Source organism: Sinohyriopsis cumingii, chromosome 6 (genome assembly GCF_028554795.1).
Source record: "Sinohyriopsis cumingii isolate HCF-2022 chromosome 6, ASM2855479v2, whole genome shotgun sequence".
Classification (NCBI taxonomy): domain Eukaryota; kingdom Metazoa; phylum Mollusca; class Bivalvia; order Unionida; family Unionidae; genus Sinohyriopsis; species Sinohyriopsis cumingii.
The window spans coordinates 32115662-32135383 of NC_142966.1; the positions used below are offsets into that span (position 1 = coordinate 32115662).

At 35.5% G+C, this 19722-nt stretch overlaps 1 protein-coding gene across 4 annotated transcripts in view; it reads right to left on the bottom strand.

Annotated features, from left to right (window-relative positions):
• Positions 1 to 18826, bottom strand: part of LOC149796582 (nuclear pore complex protein Nup98-Nup96-like) — a 142300-nt gene extending 123474 nt beyond the window's left edge. For 3 of the 4 annotated variants that reach the window (XM_089961298.1, XM_089961299.1, XM_089961297.1), the window contains exons 1-4: positions 18583 to 18826; positions 9548 to 9705; positions 4329 to 4355; positions 489 to 683 (exon numbers count right to left, since the gene is read on the bottom strand). In XM_089961298.1, the coding sequence (XP_089817424.1) occupies positions 489 to 683; positions 4329 to 4355; positions 9548 to 9599 (274 nt within the window). In that variant the 5' untranslated portion in view covers positions 9600 to 9705; positions 18583 to 18826. The remainder of the gene's footprint in view (positions 1 to 488; positions 684 to 4328; positions 4356 to 9547; positions 9706 to 18582) is intronic. The other variant, XM_089961300.1, reaches the window with a different exon arrangement.
• Positions 18827 to 19722: the final 896 nt, after the last annotated feature.

A 19722-nucleotide genomic window follows, 5' to 3' on the forward strand; every position in this document is an offset into this window, starting at 1 on the left:
GGAGTGAAAACTGACCAAGGATAACCCTGCTTAGATCTATTTGAGCCAGAGTGTAATGAAACATTACACACAGCACTGTGGTTTTGACTAGCCGTTAAAATCAATTATCATGCTGAAAAAAGGGTCAGCTAAAATGATCTCTAGCTGCTCACTGTATGTCTTCAGCTCCCTTTGAATATTCATAGGGGTTAGAGTAGTTTCATTTTCTGAATAATGCAAAAGTATTTACTGGTTGCTTAATCAAAGCTGATTACTAAAATGTAATTGGACAGCCACATTGTGGACTCTTTTTAAATTTCAAACAGTAAAAACAATAGCTTTAGATTTCATAATCTATGGGTCAAGGGTTCACCATAATAAATGGGTTAAGTTCCATAAACAACAATATACTTAAATATAAATTGTTTAAAATTATAGCTTATAGATGAAACCCCCCCCCCCCAGCAAAACAATGGCATATATTACAGGTAACATGCGATGTCCCTTACCAAAGCTTGTATTCTGACCCCCTCCAAATGTAGTAGTCTGCTGGCCACCTCCAAACAGTCCAGTGGCAGTGCTCGAACTAGTGTTTTGCCCAAAGAGGCCCCCAGTGGGGGCTGGAGTGTTTGATCCAAATCCTGGTGTACCAAATCCTGCAGATGTACCTGTGGTTTTTGCAGTAAAGGTACTGGTATTACCTCCTTTATGCAACAAACCATGAGAAAATGGCAAATGCAATGTATTCTTGATAACAAAAAAAAAAACAATAAAAATCTTAATTTCAGATAACTGTAACCACTTCTAAAATGAGACTTACTGGTCTAGGTTTAATCTTCAAGCAACTTACTACAGTTTTTCATTTACTCGAAAACTGACAGATTAAGATCAGGGGCCTTCTAAAACACTCACTATTGTAAAAAATGTTAATTAAGCATTTGACTGTGGAAGCTAAAAACTAATGAAACTGAAGCATGATGTCTGGCAAAAGAGCAACTCCTTAAATGTAAAATGATGCAGGAGTTAATAAAAAGTATCTTAGCATTTTCATAGAATAATAGTTGTTGACATTGCCCAGTAGCAGATATGTATTCAAGCTGCAGTTATCCGTCATAAATAAGGCTGTAATACATGTATAAAAGCTGAATTTAGTTAACTGCCTGGAAATATTTACAAAATCAGTAAACATTTAAACATCCAAGTGACTGTCAATGAACTACCTATTCCAATTAAATAATATTACCACATTAAGAGGAACAGGACACTTAAGCAGATTTTTTTCTCTCTGTTAATTCTTTCTCTTACAATATGTATCTAATATCACATAGCAGAAATAAAAATAAAAGCTGACAAGATTTGGTGATAGCACACATTATATCATAGGGTTGATATACTGATAATGCTCAGAGTTGTTCCAGTAAAACATACTTGGGACCTAGGGAAGGAACTTTCAAAGTGGAATAGTTGTCAATCCATTGTTTTCATGTGATGTCATAAAATGTGTACACATCCATATCCACCATTTTGATTCCCTAGCCAAGCAAACTGGTACCTAACAACATTGTTCATCGCACATGATCATTTTGTGCTTAACAATATCCTAATACATCACATTCTGTTCAGCAGTTCAAACACACAAAATTGAATGTGTGACTTTTCGCCAGTTTTTTTTTCTACCAATAAAACATTGAAATTTCAGCAATCTTTGTTATTCTTTCATTAACAAATAGATCCATCTATAAAAAGATGCAAAAACAAATTGATACACAAAGAGAAACATGTAATGACTTTAAATTTTCATGGGCTGAAATCAATCGTTTGGTTATTGTTCAAGTTAAAAAGCCAATTGATAATATATAATTTCACATTTCTAAAAGCATTTCAAGAATACTCGATTTTGACATTCAGCATAAAATCATGTTCCATTAGGTACATGATTCATTTTAATACACTGAAGATGAAACTTCTTTGAATGGTCCTCAATGTCATTCAATATCATAATATGTCCATCATTTTCACCACAAATACAATATTTGACCATGCTAATTAAAATTGGTTTGTCAGCTGTTTTGGGCACAAGCACTTGTTTTCACAAGAAGTATCTGTACATAAAAAGTTCTGGAATAATACTCATGCCATGAAATTTTAATTCCATAATTGATACTGTGTCCTGAAGATCAATGTCTGGAATATTCTTTCAAGATGACAATATTAGGGACATCATACAAAATATTTTCCAAATATCTCAATAATGCAGGTTTGCAAAAATAACTGCATTTCTATTTGATAGCAATAAACATGATTACATTTCAACTTCACTATTCTGTCTTTCAATAATAGCCAGGGAACTTCAAGCTTACTTTTTACTTTCATGCTATAGGGCTACTTAATTTCAAGTATAGTTTATGCATCATTTCAATGAAGTAATATCCTTATCGACAAATGAATGAGATTTTTATCTTCAACATACATGATGACTAATGTTTACAGAGATTTATTAGAAACTCAAAATGGTGATGAAATGTCAATCGTGTTGCATTGTGGGTATTTGTGTACACAATTGTGACATCTATGAAAACAACCCATATAAATGCAATTTTGAATTTTGTATTATTTTCATATCAACTCTTTGGATAATCATACTACTCTGGCATATATCTTTAAAAAAAAACTTCCCTGTGTACCATGTACATTTCAACGGAACAGCCCTGATAAAAAATTCTTCAAAGTAAAGTATTGACCTTTAAACATGCTTGTTAAAAGAAACTTGATTAGTAACATTTTATTATAAAGAAACACCATTTCAAGTTTGTAAGGCATTGTATAGATTATTAGTCATTGATCCAACAAAAGCATCCCAATTATCAATTATTTTATAACGTATGTATATGCAACAGTAGTGAACAATGTTATAATAATTCTACGGATATTTTACTGAAACTATCTGATATATTTTACGAAAAAGAGGTCTGCAAACAGAATCCAATCCAAATAAAAGGTAACTCACATACAACAAATGAACAATCAGAAGTTGAGTGACGTAAGGTACACACATTATATTAGCTGTCAGCTGTTCACTAAGCCTAATGGGGTGGGAGTATAAAAAAAATTTCTTTCTAATTTTCTGATTAAATGGCATCATTTCAGTTACTGCAAACCATGTACATGTCTAGAAATTTTGGTATATGTTGTAGCCTGAGTTATTAAGCAGAAAAAGAGATTAAGAAATAAATATAACCTTGATAAAGCATGAACCATAACAGAATGGGAATGATTAAAAGTTTGGTGACTGCATGAATGGGTGTCGGGGCTGGGGTGGTGTTGGAGAGGGAAATAATGTTTATAAAGAACATAAAGATATAAATCAAAGTTTCATATGACTGACCAATTCAAGTACAAATGTTGACTTTTGGTCAATGGCTCCATAGCAGTACTGAGTTATATCCAAAATTATATATTTGGCAGAGTTGTATCAAATTACAGTAAAAGTTTGATAACTTGCACATCAATCACTCAAATATCTGGTATCACCTGAATGACTTACTCAGCCCCAGCAAAGAAACATTTTTGCCTGGGAACTGAGAAAATCAAAAACAAAAGAAAATTCAACCATAATATCTGAAACTGAAACAGTTTTCAAAGTTCTACAGTGCAGTCAATGCTTCTATATGGATAACTTAAAGAAAATAGCCAATGGCAATCAAGATTTTGAGATGGCAATTCATTTCAATAACAAGCGTACCATAAACAATCAATTAGACACCTGCACAACGTTTAATAGTTCTCTAAGATGCACTCTGGCAGGGCATAGTTGGCTCTAGAGATTACTTACCAACCTTAGCAAAGATTGCAGTCTTAAAGAAACTTACTGTACAAAAGTATTGTTTTCTTATTGGACTTATCACAACTGGGACCTTTGCTCTTTAGACAACCATATCTATAGGTTTCTTCATGACAAAGTTTGCTCAAGGAACTTACTCAAGAACAAAATGTACTGTGCAAAATCCATTTGTCTTTGTATCACAATGACCAAAATGACTGAGCTTGTGGCAAACAAAATTAATAGGTTTTCTACCTGTCACCCTGACTGACAAGCTTTAAAGCTTAAAATCAATAGGCAGAATTCTTTACAACAAGTGTAAGCCATTTACAAAATTTGATAATTGCAGATTGCAGGCAATTAAAATTATGTGGAAATGAAATTGAAAATAGGCTGATGGATGGATCTTGTAACATAATATACAGATGGTGGGCATAAAAAATGCAATTAGTTCCAAACCTGGAAGTAAACTACCCAGTTTATTAAATCTTATCGAAAGCTCTTATGTTGCACTAATTAAAATACATACCAAATGGCGTTGAGGATCCAAATGTGCCTAAAATAAATCAATTTAAAATTAGGAAACAAATACAATAGATCAAGAGCAAACCAAGATAATCCTTTGATAAAATGGAAACAAGAGGCCCAAGTGAGTCTGATATAGCTCTTTGACTATTAACTTAACAGCTAACCATTACACTAAGCTGATTTAATTAGTGTTCTAAGAACAAAACCTTTTAAAACTTGGTTCTGTAAGCTATTTTACTTCTTTTTCTAATCTTGATATAAAATTAAAACCTGTCAAATGATAAAAGCATAGTTTCTCTTTCATAATCAAAGTCATCCCAGATCCTAATATAAAACAATTTATGATGAGAAACAGTCACTACAGGATTCACAACCTTTGCCAAAGAGATAAAAGATCATTTCATTAACATGTATGGATCTGTCTCATTTTTACACTCATCCAAGACCTTGGTAGACTAAACAAATTTACCAATTCAAATAAAAATTGGATTAAACAGTCTTTAGATTGGTAACAAGCACAACCAATCACATGCAAGATCACCTCAATAATATGCATGGATACCATATATTATTAAACTTGTGCATCACCTTGATCATATAAGCCCATATTGGGCAACTGATCATAATCGGATTAAAAATAAGGCTTTCTAAGTTTAGATATGCTCAGGCAATTAGATGCAAGCTCACCTTATTCATATGCATCAACTTTGTTTATTATCGAATTCATCCGAGGTCCTGAAGATATAAGCCCATATTTCAAGTGTGATCAAAACTGGATCAGAAATATAGATTCATGACAGGTAACAAGCTTTGCCAATCAGATGCAAGACTATCTCATTAATATGCATGGAGCTCATACATTATCAATCCACCTAAGATCTTTATGATACTAGTCCTCATTTCAAGCTTGATCAAAAATGTGACATGGGCTGATCAAAATCCCTTGTGTCCCAGACATTTTCAGTCAGGCAAGTAAAATTTTGCAAGTCACTAGTCCAGGACAAGTGCTTTTTTCTATTTTAAAAAGTCAGGCAAGTCTATATATTTGTGCTTTAATCACTTTTATCAACCTTTATCTTGACATTAATGCCCTCTGGGAGTACTGAACAATTGATTCTACTACTTTCTATGAATACATTTACATTCTGTATCACACCTACCAGTGGTAGTTGATAACTGTTTCATGTGTGCACATTCTATTACTGCTTTATTGCATTTTGAACAAAGTGACAAGAGTGTTGAAAAATCAAAAGACACCAAATAACAGAAAGCTGGTGTGACTAATTATATGGTTTTGAAGCAGTTCTGTTGTATCCACATGCAATATTGCTTCTGAAGTGAAACAATAATACTAATTAATGAGCTGTTATATTTGTATTTAAATGACAAAATGTATGATCACTTTTGAAGTAGCAGTCAAGCAAGCTGATATTTACTGTAGATAAAATGAAATGAGTTGGCTAAATTATTTTCTCAAGGACAGTGATAAGGATGATTCAGAGAAAAACAATTCATGTGAAAGTGTAAGAATAAAACATACAATTGGAACTGAGCATGAGGTCACTATTTCTACAAATAGGCACAAATCAGAATCTGTGGCGGCAAACAAATGTCAAAGACAAAACTAAACAACATAAATTTTCAGCGCACTGGGCTGACTGTAATCCCTGGCTTGAATTTACTCACTTGGAATGAAAGATGTTTTGCAGTTATTGTAAACAATATCCCAAAACTGGCACATGATCGAAATTCAACCATTTGTCCGAGACTAGAGGCATGTTCCTCACAAGATGGAAGCTCTAATGAAATATGGGTGGGATTACTTGCAAGTTCTTCTCAAACATCTTTAAGTTATTTCAAAATCCTGCCATTCAGCAGTAGTATTTAGAGTTTAAAGCGAAGACAGGAGCACACAAGCAGTCAACAGATCCACCTGTTGAACTTCTTGGAACACTCTTAGTGAATACTCTACCTTCTCTCAATCTGTTATGCAAACTGTTAGAAATCATGTTTCTTTGAAGCCCATCCACTACCGAGTGTGAATGAAGATTAAATTCACTGAATTTAATCAAAACTTCATTAAAGAATGCTTCAAACCAAGACACTTTACAAATTCCAATGAACATTTCAGCAAATGGGCCAAAGCTTATGGACTTCAACCCATACAGCAGTATCAATTGTTGGCTTAGCACACGTCCTGGTGGCAGACATGTACATGGACTTTTTTCAAATCAGGCAGCTAATATATATACACACACACTGAAGTAACCAATATATAGATTCAATGAAGCATTTTTGGAAAAAATATATTCTTTTAAAAATGATAATGTACATTATATTGTTTGTTACTTTTGATAATTAAGTGCACGCATCTCATCAAACCTTGGCAAGTGATTACAATTTTGGGACAAGAGAAACATAAGTGGGGAAAAGTGAATTTTCTGAAACCACTTGTCCTAGACAAGTGGATGAAAACAAAATATGATCAGCCCTGGTGACTCCAGAGTGGTAGAAAGCTCAGCCAGCAAAATAACCTCATTAGTATGCAGAGACCTTGCTTATTATCTAACTTGTCCACAATTTTTATGATATAAGCATATGTATTCCAAGCTTGATCAAAATTAGATAAGAAATTGGATCTCCAGATGTAACAAGGTCATCCGATCAGATTTATATACATGGCTCTTGCTCAGAAGAATGGGTGAACCCATCTAACATCTCGATAATACAAGCCCATATTTCAAGTCTGACCACAAAAGAACCAGAATTATGTTAACAAGCCTGGCCAATCTGATGCTTTTTTTGTGTTTTACGCCATTTTTCAGCACATGATACGCTATACATGGCGGCCAGTATTAATGTGGAATAAGAACACGGAAAAAAACCCAGAAAGAACCACACACCAACCAGAAGCTTTCTCACATACCTGCATTGGCTGAATCCAAGACTCGAAACCATGCAGAGAGAGTTGAGATGGCAGTGATCAATAATAGAGAGCACTTTAGACCACTCGGGGCCCACCAATTTGATGCAACATACCTGATTATTATTACTGATCTCACTCATTACATAACTTGTAAAAGATCCTGATGATAGAAGTATGCATTCCAAGTTTCACAACCAATGTCAGATCATAAATACGGCCTCCAGAGAGTCTGTGTGTATCTTGTTCATTACTGAACTTATTTGAGATCCTTATACAATACAGGCATATATTCCAATTTTTATCAAAATCAGATCAAAAAAATTACCCCCAGAGTGACATCAAGATCAACCAATCACAACAATATCACCCCTTTAACTCAATTACCCCATGCGCCTTGTTTACGTGTCAGGAGGTAGTAGTCTACTTCCGCGCTCTGTAGCATCAAGGTCATTTAAGATACTTTAAAGTGGGTGGTATTATAGAAAGGAAGACACATATAGCTCCACAATGATACCATATAATCTGGATGTTCTAGTTGCGCGACAAAATACAGAGGGAAAATGTAAATTTTTTATCTGATTTTTTTCCTCCAAAAATTTTACTGTGGTTGGAATCTGATTTTATTTCCAGATTTTATACTTTTTGGCCTCAGATCTAAGGCATACCAGTCTGAACTGCACACAAACAGGTGAACCTTCGCAGAAAGTAGGATAAGATCGGCATTTGGAATAAAGAGTGGTCTGGATACGAAAATAATGGGTCCAATAAGCACATAAAAGGCACAAAAAACCCCCTCAAACTTTTACCCTTCTGCTCATGCCGAGTGAAATAGCCAACGAAACACGATGTTTCTAACACAACTAGGCATTAGGTTAACTGGAAATCTCTTGGAAGTCGATGCATTAGGATGTATTAGAAATAGCCCCCAAAATGTGTTTCATACTTGCATTTCAGGCGAAAACGACAAAAACCTCCTCGGGTTAATGAGTTAATATGCATGGATTTTTCTCATTATCGAACCTGTCTGAGATCTTGAAGATATAAGCTGTCAGTCTAAGTTTCATTGAAACCAGATCCTGAATATAGACTCAAAACCAGTAAGAAGCAACTGCTGATAGATTACACATGACACATGCAGAGCCTATCTTAAGCAGAGCCTATCTTAAGCACACCTGGTCTTATGGCCTGGTAAGCTAAAACAAATCAAACAACAATCAACAAACAGAAAGTGTGCACCTCGCTATGATGCACCTCCACTACATCTGACTTGAACAGAACACAAAACTTTTATACCTGATCCTAACATTGATGAGGATAAAATTAATGTCAGTCCAACAGATAATTTTATTTCATGGGAGTTCGGTACACTGTGGTTTTTAACTTATGGAGAAACAAACAGTGTACATGGAATAAACCAATTTTTAAATCACAATGTAACTTTCTTCCATACAATGCTAGGCTTTTGGCCCATTTTGAGACAGAGGTGGGGGTGGGTGGGGGGAGATGTGTAACAGTATTAGGTACAATAAGCAGACAATATTCTAAGTCGAAGATCAAATGCAATTTGCATTTTTCTAAGGTGTATTTAGTACGTTTTAAAATTAAATTCTTGGTGTATTTTGACTTTTAACGGTCATAATTTGCACTGATACTTCCCTTACATGGAACAATCTGGCATCTTACCAAATGTCCGATTAAGTGAACATCTAAGTAATTCCACTAAAATGACATATTTAACAATAAGAGTCCACTTTTTATTTAGCTACAATGTCAAAATATCTTTTAACATTTGGCCTAATAAAAAATAAAATCAAACTTAACACTGATTTTGATCTAGGATGCGAATGGACTGAGATGCAAATATACATGGACTAGATGAAAACAGACATGGACTGAGATGCAAATAGACATTGACTAGATGAAAAGAGATCTGGACTAAGATGCAAATAAACATGGACTGAAATGCAAATAGACATGGACTAGATGAATATTGACCCAACAATCTGTTATGGACAACTTTTAAGTGAATAGTTCTGGTCCCATTAAAAGAAAATATTTTTTCTTGTGTTGAAAGCACCATCTATACATGTTCTACATCTGACAATAAATAATGAGTTGTTAAAGTTGTGATTTATCAGTGGTTCTGAGTCATTTTCTAATGACAATAGAAGTTCTTGTCAGCAGTATTTGTGATCTTAGGAAGGTCACTAACAACTAAATGTGAGGTATATGATAAAGGTCTTCTGCCCACTCTTGTGTGCAAAAGAAAAAATCTACATTGCATAAATATTTACTTGTGGCTGCAAATGGTGTTCCAAATGGTTTTGCCCCAAACATGTTGAACATTTATCCAACAGCTATTAATGTCTGGTGATTGTCTTCTCTGAATTCCCACAAAATGGACTATCACTTCTCTCAATGTCCTTGTTTATTTCCTTATTTCTCCTTCTACCTGCAAACAAACATTGAAGTAATTTTCAATAATCAATGCATTGTCTTTACAATCAAAATCTAAATTGTTTCTCACAAAAGATAATACATACATGAGCAGGGCCACAAATGCAGATTAAATTTCCTGCTTTTCCAGAACCAGATAATTCACTTTGATGAACATATTTTCCTTTTGAATGGCTATTGTTTACTGTCCTACAGCATGAATATATACTAATTCATTGACATGTTTAGTGCAATTTCCCTAATAGATTTCAAAGTGAAGGAAGTTTCAAAGGGTTTTCCTCTAAAATCAGGAAGTTGTCTTTCTCGGGTTTTCAACTGCTAAATTACTTTGAAACCATTCACACTTTGCACATGGTTTCAAGGTACTGAACCCCTCCAATGGATTGACGCTAATACTAGTCCAATGTAACTTACCCGATGCAAACTGCCAGTCATTGTAATACACTTGACCAATTGGAGCATATTTAAGTGACACTACTGGTTCACTTACAGTTTTAAACTAATTTTATGACAAAATAGTGCATAAGAGGCAGTTAATATATATCCAGATCACCGATTCTGATCTTAAAACACAAGTTTGTATGTTTTATCATCAAAGGATAGCATGCAGGAAATTGATAGTTGCTACCTTACTTAGAAAAGGGGTAATGGTCAATCAGTTATCAAAACATAATGCTTGTGAATGGCCAAGAGTTTGTCAATGTAACTGATATAAAAACTAGGCCTAGCTACTGATGCCTTTATGAATACATTTCGCTACAACACTAGAATTAACCGCTCTAAAGTGAGGGGCATTTTAAAAAATTATGTTATGGTCAGTCAATGTATCTCTTAAATAATCACAAGGAGAAGTCGTTTTCGCCTCCTAACAGAAGAAGGTGAAGTTTACATTTTTAGGCGACCTGTCACCCACTTACGAATGGCATTTTGTCTAAGTCTCAACATGTTTTGATTCTGAGGTCACGTGCACTGCTTATTCCGCTACATTCGGAAATGAACACAATAACGAAAGCTAAAGCTGTTTTTTTTTAATGTACGTTTATAAATGACCACATGTACTTCTCTGGGTCTTTCTGCCTCTGAATTCAATCACTGTAAATACCAGTACATTTTCCCACTCGGCCGCCAGTCAAAGCCTTTGAACTTGCTGCCCAGCTATTGCATCATATTCTTTTTTATGTACTCTTATAAAATGGCAACATGTACATCAGGGGTCTTTCAGTCACTGAATTATGTCATTGTAGATATCAGCACAGCAAACTGATCAACACAGTTTCCTACAAAGCAGGTGGCTGAAGCAGGACTAGCAAGTCTTTGAATTTTGCTACACACCTATTACATGCGTACGGAGGACTCCCACTTCAGTGATTTTCTGCATCCCAGATCAAAAATTGGCTTCCAAATACGCGTAATTAAGTGTTTCCAAGATCTCTGATTATATTTTATGTCTGGAGACTATTAAATCTTTCATCACTAAGTAACTTTTTAGGCACAGAGTCCTCAACACTAAGTAACTTTGGAGTTGTAAAGCAAAATGACTTGTGGATTTTGAAATAAAATAACTTTGCCAATTTTAAAGATATCTGGCTGGATTGGTGTAAAGATCATGGTTAAAAATCAAATTTTATGACCAATTCACTAAAATGTGCAGATCTGTTACAACTGTTAAAATACAAGTAATTATTTATTTACCTCTTAGAAAGTTCCCAAAACTTGTTCAATTGACCCTAGATGTACTCATGAATAATTCCAATAGCAAGACAAGTCTTTCTTTCAGGTATTTGACAAGTAGAAGCTTGTCAAATTCTCTTTAAAGTTAATCGTAAGTAAAACAATAAATTTCACAAAGCTCTTTTTCATTTATCCTCAAGTAAATTAAAATTTATAACACCAGTATAATAACTGAATTTATAGAAGAATCTATCATTTACAATGTCTGTGCATGTAATCTTTATTCAATTGTCACCTGCAGACTACACAGGTATGTTTTCACTACCAGTAATAAACCTTTCTATGAAAGTCTACAAAACAGGTGCTCCTGGCATTAACACAGTGGAACTTTGCATCTGTCACACATAAGTGTAGTTTTCGAGCGCCTGAAGGGATTATCCATCACAGACACGCCTGGATGGCTGGCCTTGTAGTTTTGTGCTTCTTGTTTCAGACTTCACAGTCTGTCAGCAATCCCACTTGGCACAGGCCAGTGTGCTTTCTCATCCAGTCTTTCTACATCAATGTTCCATTGTCTTGGTCTTTTGAAGGCTCTTCTTACTTGATGAATATTTCCAATCAGCTCATGGGCCACATCCATGAGAAATGGCAATTGCCCTTTTTCCAGGTGGATTATGATCCACAACTGTACCCTCCAAGACAAAGGCATTGTACAATGCACACTATCTCGATTTTATCTCTATCCGACGATACCATCGCATGGTTTTCTTTTCTTTATTCTGGTCTAACCTGTCCACACCTCCCATGTATTTGGCATATTCTGTCACTGTATCTGTACAAGGAAGCTGAGTCCTTGTTCCATCTTTATTCTGCCGCTCTGTAGTTTGATCTGCTACTAGTCGGGGACATGATGAAAGATAGTAGACAATACGATTGTTTTTCCACTAGGATGCAAGCAATGGTTCACTCAAGCGCCAGTCTGATGTTCCTCTACACATTCTTCTCGCAGCAGCATCTGAATGTACCAGGGCTTTAGGATAATCTTTATTTGTTGTTTTTCGGGGTCCCGAGTGGCCGAGGGGTCTAAAGCACTCTCCGTTACGAATCACTGCCATCTCACCTCTGTCTGCGTGGGTTCAAGTCTAGGATTCGGCCAATGTGGGTATGTGAGAAAACTTGCCAGTGGCTTCTCGTGGGTCAGTGGTTTTTCCCAGGTTCTTCCTCCACCATTAATACTGGCCACCATGCATAGCCTATCGTGTGGCATTAAACCCCACAACAAGCACAACATTTGTTCTTTTTGTTCCACACAGGTATGTTTTCCATTGGTACAGGTAATCAGCAAGATAAGGGCTCGTATAGAAATTGTCGGTGTATATCTCATAGCCCTTCATTTCAATTGGTTTGGTAAGAGCAATTACCACCTTAGATGACAGGCCAAAATTTCAATACACATCTTCTGCATTTTCTTCAACATAAATAACAAAATTATAACCATATGATGTCACAGCATCTGCCAGAACCCATATCTTTATTCCAAACTTAACTGGCTTATCTTATATGTATTGTTTCAAGCTCAGCCTCCCTTTAAAAGGTACCACTGCTTCGTCAACCATAACTTGTTTGTGAGGGACATATTCAGACCAGAATGCATGTCTTAAATGGTCTAACAAATATCTTACCTTGTGTAATTTGTAATTTGCAACACACCTGTCATAACTTAAGTGCAAATAGCATCTGATCTGAAAAGATCAATCTCTGGACATAACCTGGCCAATTTTGGATCCCAGAAACCAGTGCTTATCACTTTCCAACCAATACAATTCATCCCTGTCAAATTTCATGTTGTCCACAATAATTAAAATTCCATAAAATGCCTTGATTTCATCCAAGGTGAGGTCTGTCCAACACCTGTATCGCCGCTGGCCCGTTTGATCGTCACATCCAAATTTGTTAGATGGACAATGTTTCCAAAAACTTCATCTGAATAGAATATTTGAAAATATTCCAAAGCTTTCCTGGAGCCATCTAACATTCGGGTGGGTCCAACTCTCTCAGAAAACTGAAACAAATCTCTTTGGTTTTCCAACTTCGTCCTAACAAAATTACGTGGAGCGTACAATTCCTCCAGTTCAAAATCTTCCAAGTCCTTTTCATCTTCATCATTGTCACCCACAAGTGCATGCCATTGTCTCTCCTGACATCTTCTATCATTTTCATCCAACTGTACAAGGTTGAAATTGGTAAAATCCTTTGATAATTCAAAATATGACACTTCACTCTCATCTGATGTTTCATCGAACTCTGACATTTTGAAGACAAATTTCACCTATCGTAAAACTCATTAAAAGTGCCTACTTTGTTCAATATTTCTAGCTGTATACAAGCTAAACTCACGAGATAATCCAAATATAATATCTACATTACAAGTAGGAAGTTATTAGAGGTACCCCGAAATTTATATAGTCAGGTACTATAACGTTACAGAAGAATACTGCTCCAGACTGGTAAAACGGTCCATAGTGTTAACGGACTTACTTCCCCATGACTGGAAAACCAGTCCATAGTGATGAAAGGGTTAAGACAGTTTATTATAAATAGACAAATAAATAAATATTCTGCCTAAGAAATCAATAGATAAATACATAAAACAAGAATGCTGAAATATACAAGACAGTCAATTCAAACCATCATTAAAAGAGAGAATGTTTAGGGGTGGAGTGGGAAGAGGGTTGCGGAATTTAAAAAACCCTGTAAATGCAGACATCTAATCTTATAAGCCTCTGTGATTTTTATGCTTGATGAATATACCCCCAGATACTCGGATCTGCACAGACTGCAAAATATTCTGGACTAATTTTACATCCATGTATATGCCTTTATTAAAATCTGGCACCGGTGAAGGTAGATTTATAAAATTGAAAATTACATGATAAATCATCATGAAGAGCATAACAATAATGTTCGCACAATTGTCAAGTAGATTGTTGTAGGTTTCAATTAAGCAGGACTGCATGCTATCAGCACTTGGGAGCAGTTGTTTCATTCTGCATTTGGTCAATTACCCAGTGTTGCATCAAGGTGCCAAGGGCAGCGGATATTGTGCTCTCTTGTCCTCCAACTAACAATGAAAAATACTAGATACTAGATAATACTTAATGTCAAGGTAACAGAGGGAAGAAAAACTTAATCTCTTCTGATGTAACAGCTCTGCTACCTCAAAACTTGTAATCTGCACTGCAATACACTTTCCTTGGACACTTATATTAATGTTATAAACATTTTATCAAATCCTCAAGTAGCCTATAAGAACATTTACATTTCTGAATATCTGGATTATCTGAAAAGTATTGCAATTCAGAATTTTCTATTCCAGATCTTTGACTCACTTTACTTTAGTGTTCACTCATTTTCTACTCAAGTTTACTCTTGTAACTCCCATGCTTTTTAACTATATTTCTTTTTCAAACTAATACTGAACTGACAAAATGCAAAACTCTATTTCTGCAAGTGTTCACCATATAAATTTTATTTCTATTAATTCAACCTGGATAACATGTTACACTAGAAGCCATAAATCACACTGCATTGCAACTTTATCAACTACTACAAACCTTGCATGTTTTGATTGCCAAAAAGCGTGAATTTAAAATGGATGTTAGCTGACATCTTAAAGTTCTGTATTACCTTTAGTGACCACGGACAACAAAGACATGCACTGATGATACAAAACAGGATTTTTCCCTCATGAAAATGTATGCCCGAGGGGAACACTGAAGTAAAGATTTGGGGGCCACTATACAAAATCTGAGTTAACGTGCTCCAGGTGCATCACTGATTACCCCAGTTGCTCTCCAATGTAATATCCCAATATCACTCATTTCTTTATATTCTTTGCTGTAATGAAGTCACAAAAGCTTTGATAACATATAGACCTGAATGAATAATTTTGATCCTTTTCCTAATGTAGAATAAATTAATAAATATACTGGTTCAATCCTCAAAAAAATTTTGGAGTAAAAACTACTAGATTTAGGTTATGAACTATTTTTACAAAATTAATAGACCAATATGGACATGCTGAATAGCATCTGTTCTCGAACTGCAAACCTTGTTAGCATTTGTAACAAGTTTCTTAAAAAAGTGCAATCTTCAGGAACAAGAATCATGAAAATAGAAAACATGAATGCTTTATTGTTAATATCTTTTCATATGTAATCCTACCATAGCATGCTGATGCTAACCCGTCCAGTTCGGTTGCGTGTCATTGCAAAAGGCACTTAGCTCCCATTTCCTCAACACAATATTGTTAACAAAAAGTCAAAACCAAACCAAGAAAACCAAACTTTCAATAGGCTTAATCTACAAGAGTTTAAAATGTAGACGGTTTAAGGTTATTTTCCTAACTGACCTATTTCAGTTTGGGATTTAGCTACCAAGAAAAAAATCAGAGTTTCCTCTGACCCTTACCACCCCATTTTTGATATTTGGACACTGATGTTGGGGTGTAGGAGCAGAGTCCACTCCCTATTGAAAAGTTGGAATTCACCGACACCATTTGGTGTTGGCACAGGGCAGCTGCTAAGTAGCCGGCCTAGCAAATTTGAACAACCTTTCATTGAGATACACCTGCATGAAATTCATAGGAATATGATTTATTTTCTCAGAAATTACGAGCATAGCATTTGTTAGATCTTTAATCCACTGACAGACAAGACGAAAGTACATCGTTGCTGAAATTTGACCTGGATCTTGCTGTTTGCATTCTGAGTCACAGGACTATACAAATCTACATGTCAATGACATCAGTGGTAATATAATCGCCAAAGTGTCAGCAAATCCCAACTTTTCGATAGGGAGTGGACTCTGACCCTACACCCTAACATCAATGTCCAAATATCAAAAATGAGGTGGCAAGGGTCAGAGGAAACTCTAGTCCTACATTGTAAGACATAGCACATGTTGTTTTTGTTTTAGTGCTATGTCTTACTATCCAAATAACGGCCTTGTATAGCCTGTTCCGATGTCAGTTGACATCGGAATGAGTAGTCAAAGTTTCAGGAATATCTCACACACTTGGCTGCCTATATCGACACTCTTCCAGTAATTTATGTATAATAATATACTTACAGTGCCGTCTTTATCCTGGCTGAACGAAAATATGACACTAGCAAATGGACGCATTTTCATGTTCCATTGACATTCATTTGAATTTATTGCAATGCGATGGTAGTCGAGGTATGCCAAAGTATGTTTAAGTAGGTTCATGTGGGGGATAGGTTTCTTGAACAAAATGAAATGTTGTTTACAGTTCCAATAGGCATAATATATTTTTATTCGTTTCGTTAAAGAATAATTTTTCAACTTAACCCCATATCAGCATTCCCAACTTTCATTGCTTTCCAGGCAATTGACATTTCTTTGTGAGGATTTGAATTTACTTTAGAAAAGACATCAGGGTAAGTAAAACCTGTCAAAAACATTATCAATTTACTTTGTAGAAAAGCGTCGTTATTGGTTGCAAGTTGTGTGTGATATTCCCGACAATTTGACTTTCGTTACACTGTTAGTCGACATCAAAACACGCTACACAGAGCCGTAAGTTAGGCAATAAGACCCATCACCCCCCTAGAACAGAAATATCGGGTGATGTGTCTTACGTTGTAGGACTAAGGAAACGTGGACTACCAAGTAAAAAGAATTGTGACGCGTGAAAGAATATGTGGTAAAAATGTTTTGCGTATTATGATGTCAACTTTCATCTCCTGAACACGCAACAAAGTTGCTCAAGTTAAGAATCTTAAGTGATTACACTGTATAAAACACTAGTACAACAATGTATGACAAAGCACGTTTTTGTTTTAGTGCTATGTCTTTCTATCCAAATAACGGCCTTGTATAGCCTGTTCCGATGTCGTTGGCATCGGAATGAGTAATCAAAGTTTCAGGAACATCTCACACACTTGGCAGCCTATATCGACACTCTTCCACTAATTTATGTGTAATTAACCCTTTACCTCATAGAGCATAGTGACAAAGTTACAAGGTTTTTCTCGTGTGTGTATATCACTAAGTCATCTGAATTTGATAATTTATAAAAACTAATTGCTGCCTACATCAATATCAGAGACTTTACCTAATTTATTGAATCTTTCATGGTTGTTATTCTAAGTGTGAAAACTTCGTACGTACTGAATGAAATCTGCGGCTGCCATTTTGGAGACTGGAGATTACGACCCAGTTACTTTAAATAGCAGATATCGACCAGTGCATGAATAGCGATCACGTGATCTGACATAATTGTCGTTCACAGAAATGAATGTGGTATCTACTAGGGGGGTTTTCCCCGAAGATGGCGCTATGAAAACTAGCTCAAAATGGCCAATGTTTACGGCAGGCGTCAAAAGGCGCTTCCATGTGAATCTTGTAGAGGCGTCAAAAGGCGCTTCCATGCGAATGGAGTAGAGGCGTCCAAAGACGTTTGTATGAGGTAAAGGGTTAATATACTTACTGTGCTGTCTTTATCCTGGCAGAATGAAAATATGATACTAGCAAATGGATGCATTTTCATGTTCCATTGACATACATTTGAATTTGTTGCAATGTGACGGTAGCCGAGGTATGCCGAAGTAAGTGCAAGTAGGTTCATGTTGGGGCTATGTTTCTTGAACGAAACGAAATGTTGCTTACAGTTCCAATATTTTTTTTATTCGTTTTGTTAAAGAATATTTCAACTTAACCCGATTTCGGCATTCTTGGCTTTCATCAGTTTACAGCCAATTGAAATGTATGCCAGCGAAACTTGAAAACAGGTCCATTTCTTTTGTGAGAATTTGAATTGAGAAAAGACATCAGAGTAAGTCTGACTAAAACATTATGACTTTACTTTGTAGAAAAGCGTCGTTAATTTAGTTGTCAGTTGTGTGAAATATTCCTTAAAATCTGACTTTCGTAACGATGTTAGTCGACATCAAACACGCTACACAGCGCCGTTAGTTAGGCTGTAAGACCTTGACGCCCAAAGCATAAATTTCTGCGTCGAGGTCTCAACATGTAGGACTAGATAAAACACGTGACCATGATTGTACACACAAAAGTTTTACTGCAGCTAACATTCATCATTAATTTCTACTTAATTTACAAAGAAACTTAGAAATAACTATGCATAAATATTATTTTGAAAAGATATTGAAAAATGTACCCTGAACGTCCTATATTTCACTGACAATGGCGCCAAAACGTTACTGTTGACTTCGTATAATTCTCAGTTATCTTTCAGGAGTGATACATTCTTGAAGCGTCCTGTATGAACAACTGACCATTTTACGACGAAATGAGTTATTATATATAATTAATTAAAAGGGGGATTTCCACATCAAAGGTCTAAAATTGGAAACTTGACTCAAAATTTCGGTTCAATCTAGTTTAAGGTTGCAAATGGCGTCGTCTACCTCAACTGAAGGATAGTCTGGTATCCTAACTACAATTTTCCGAACTCGATCTGTTCACATAGGTAGATTCTTTAACTAAAGTCTACATGACAGCATATATATCTATATATATATGAATATATATATAGATAATGATGACTACTATATTTAATGTATTCTTTTTTTATGCCATTATTGTGCACATAGTAGCAATAAAAGGATTTCAATTTAAACAAGGTTTAATGTCAACAAGGGTTAGGCTACCAGACTATAAAAAGAAAAGGAAAGCCCCATGCGGTATTTTTAGAATGTTACTATTTGAGTCACAACATAGAAGAACATATATACTATGTTACCACAAGTCATGTCAACATCCCAAGGGGTAAAAAATCATAGCTGTGTAAACAAGTCAGTGTGTATGTAGACTGTTTAGGCGATAAATGTATTGATTCCTACTCTTCTTTCGAAGCATTTGCATGATGAGACATCGGTTAATCTTAGCTGAAAGTCCATCTTTACTACCAGTGCACACAACAGTATGCAAGCTTCGTTGTTTATTATTATTATTATTATTATTGTAGAGAGCATACATGCCATATACATCGATACGTATAATAATAATAACTATTAATAAAGATGATACAAGTTTTTTTATCATCGTTCTCTTGTATGCGTAAAGTGTAAAGTGACGATTAAAGAAGGCAGAAACTGCAGTGGACCAGCGTGTGTTGCTGTGCCGTAAAACACCAAAGCAGTGTGTGTGTGATTTGGACTTTTTTAACGTAGCTTTAACAATTTTTCAGTAGTATCGCTACGATGTCTGCAGCGTGGCAGTTTATAGTGATGTCTTGCACTGGGACATCATGCCGCAGACATGTAGCATGATGTCCCACCCAGTCACATTATCCTGA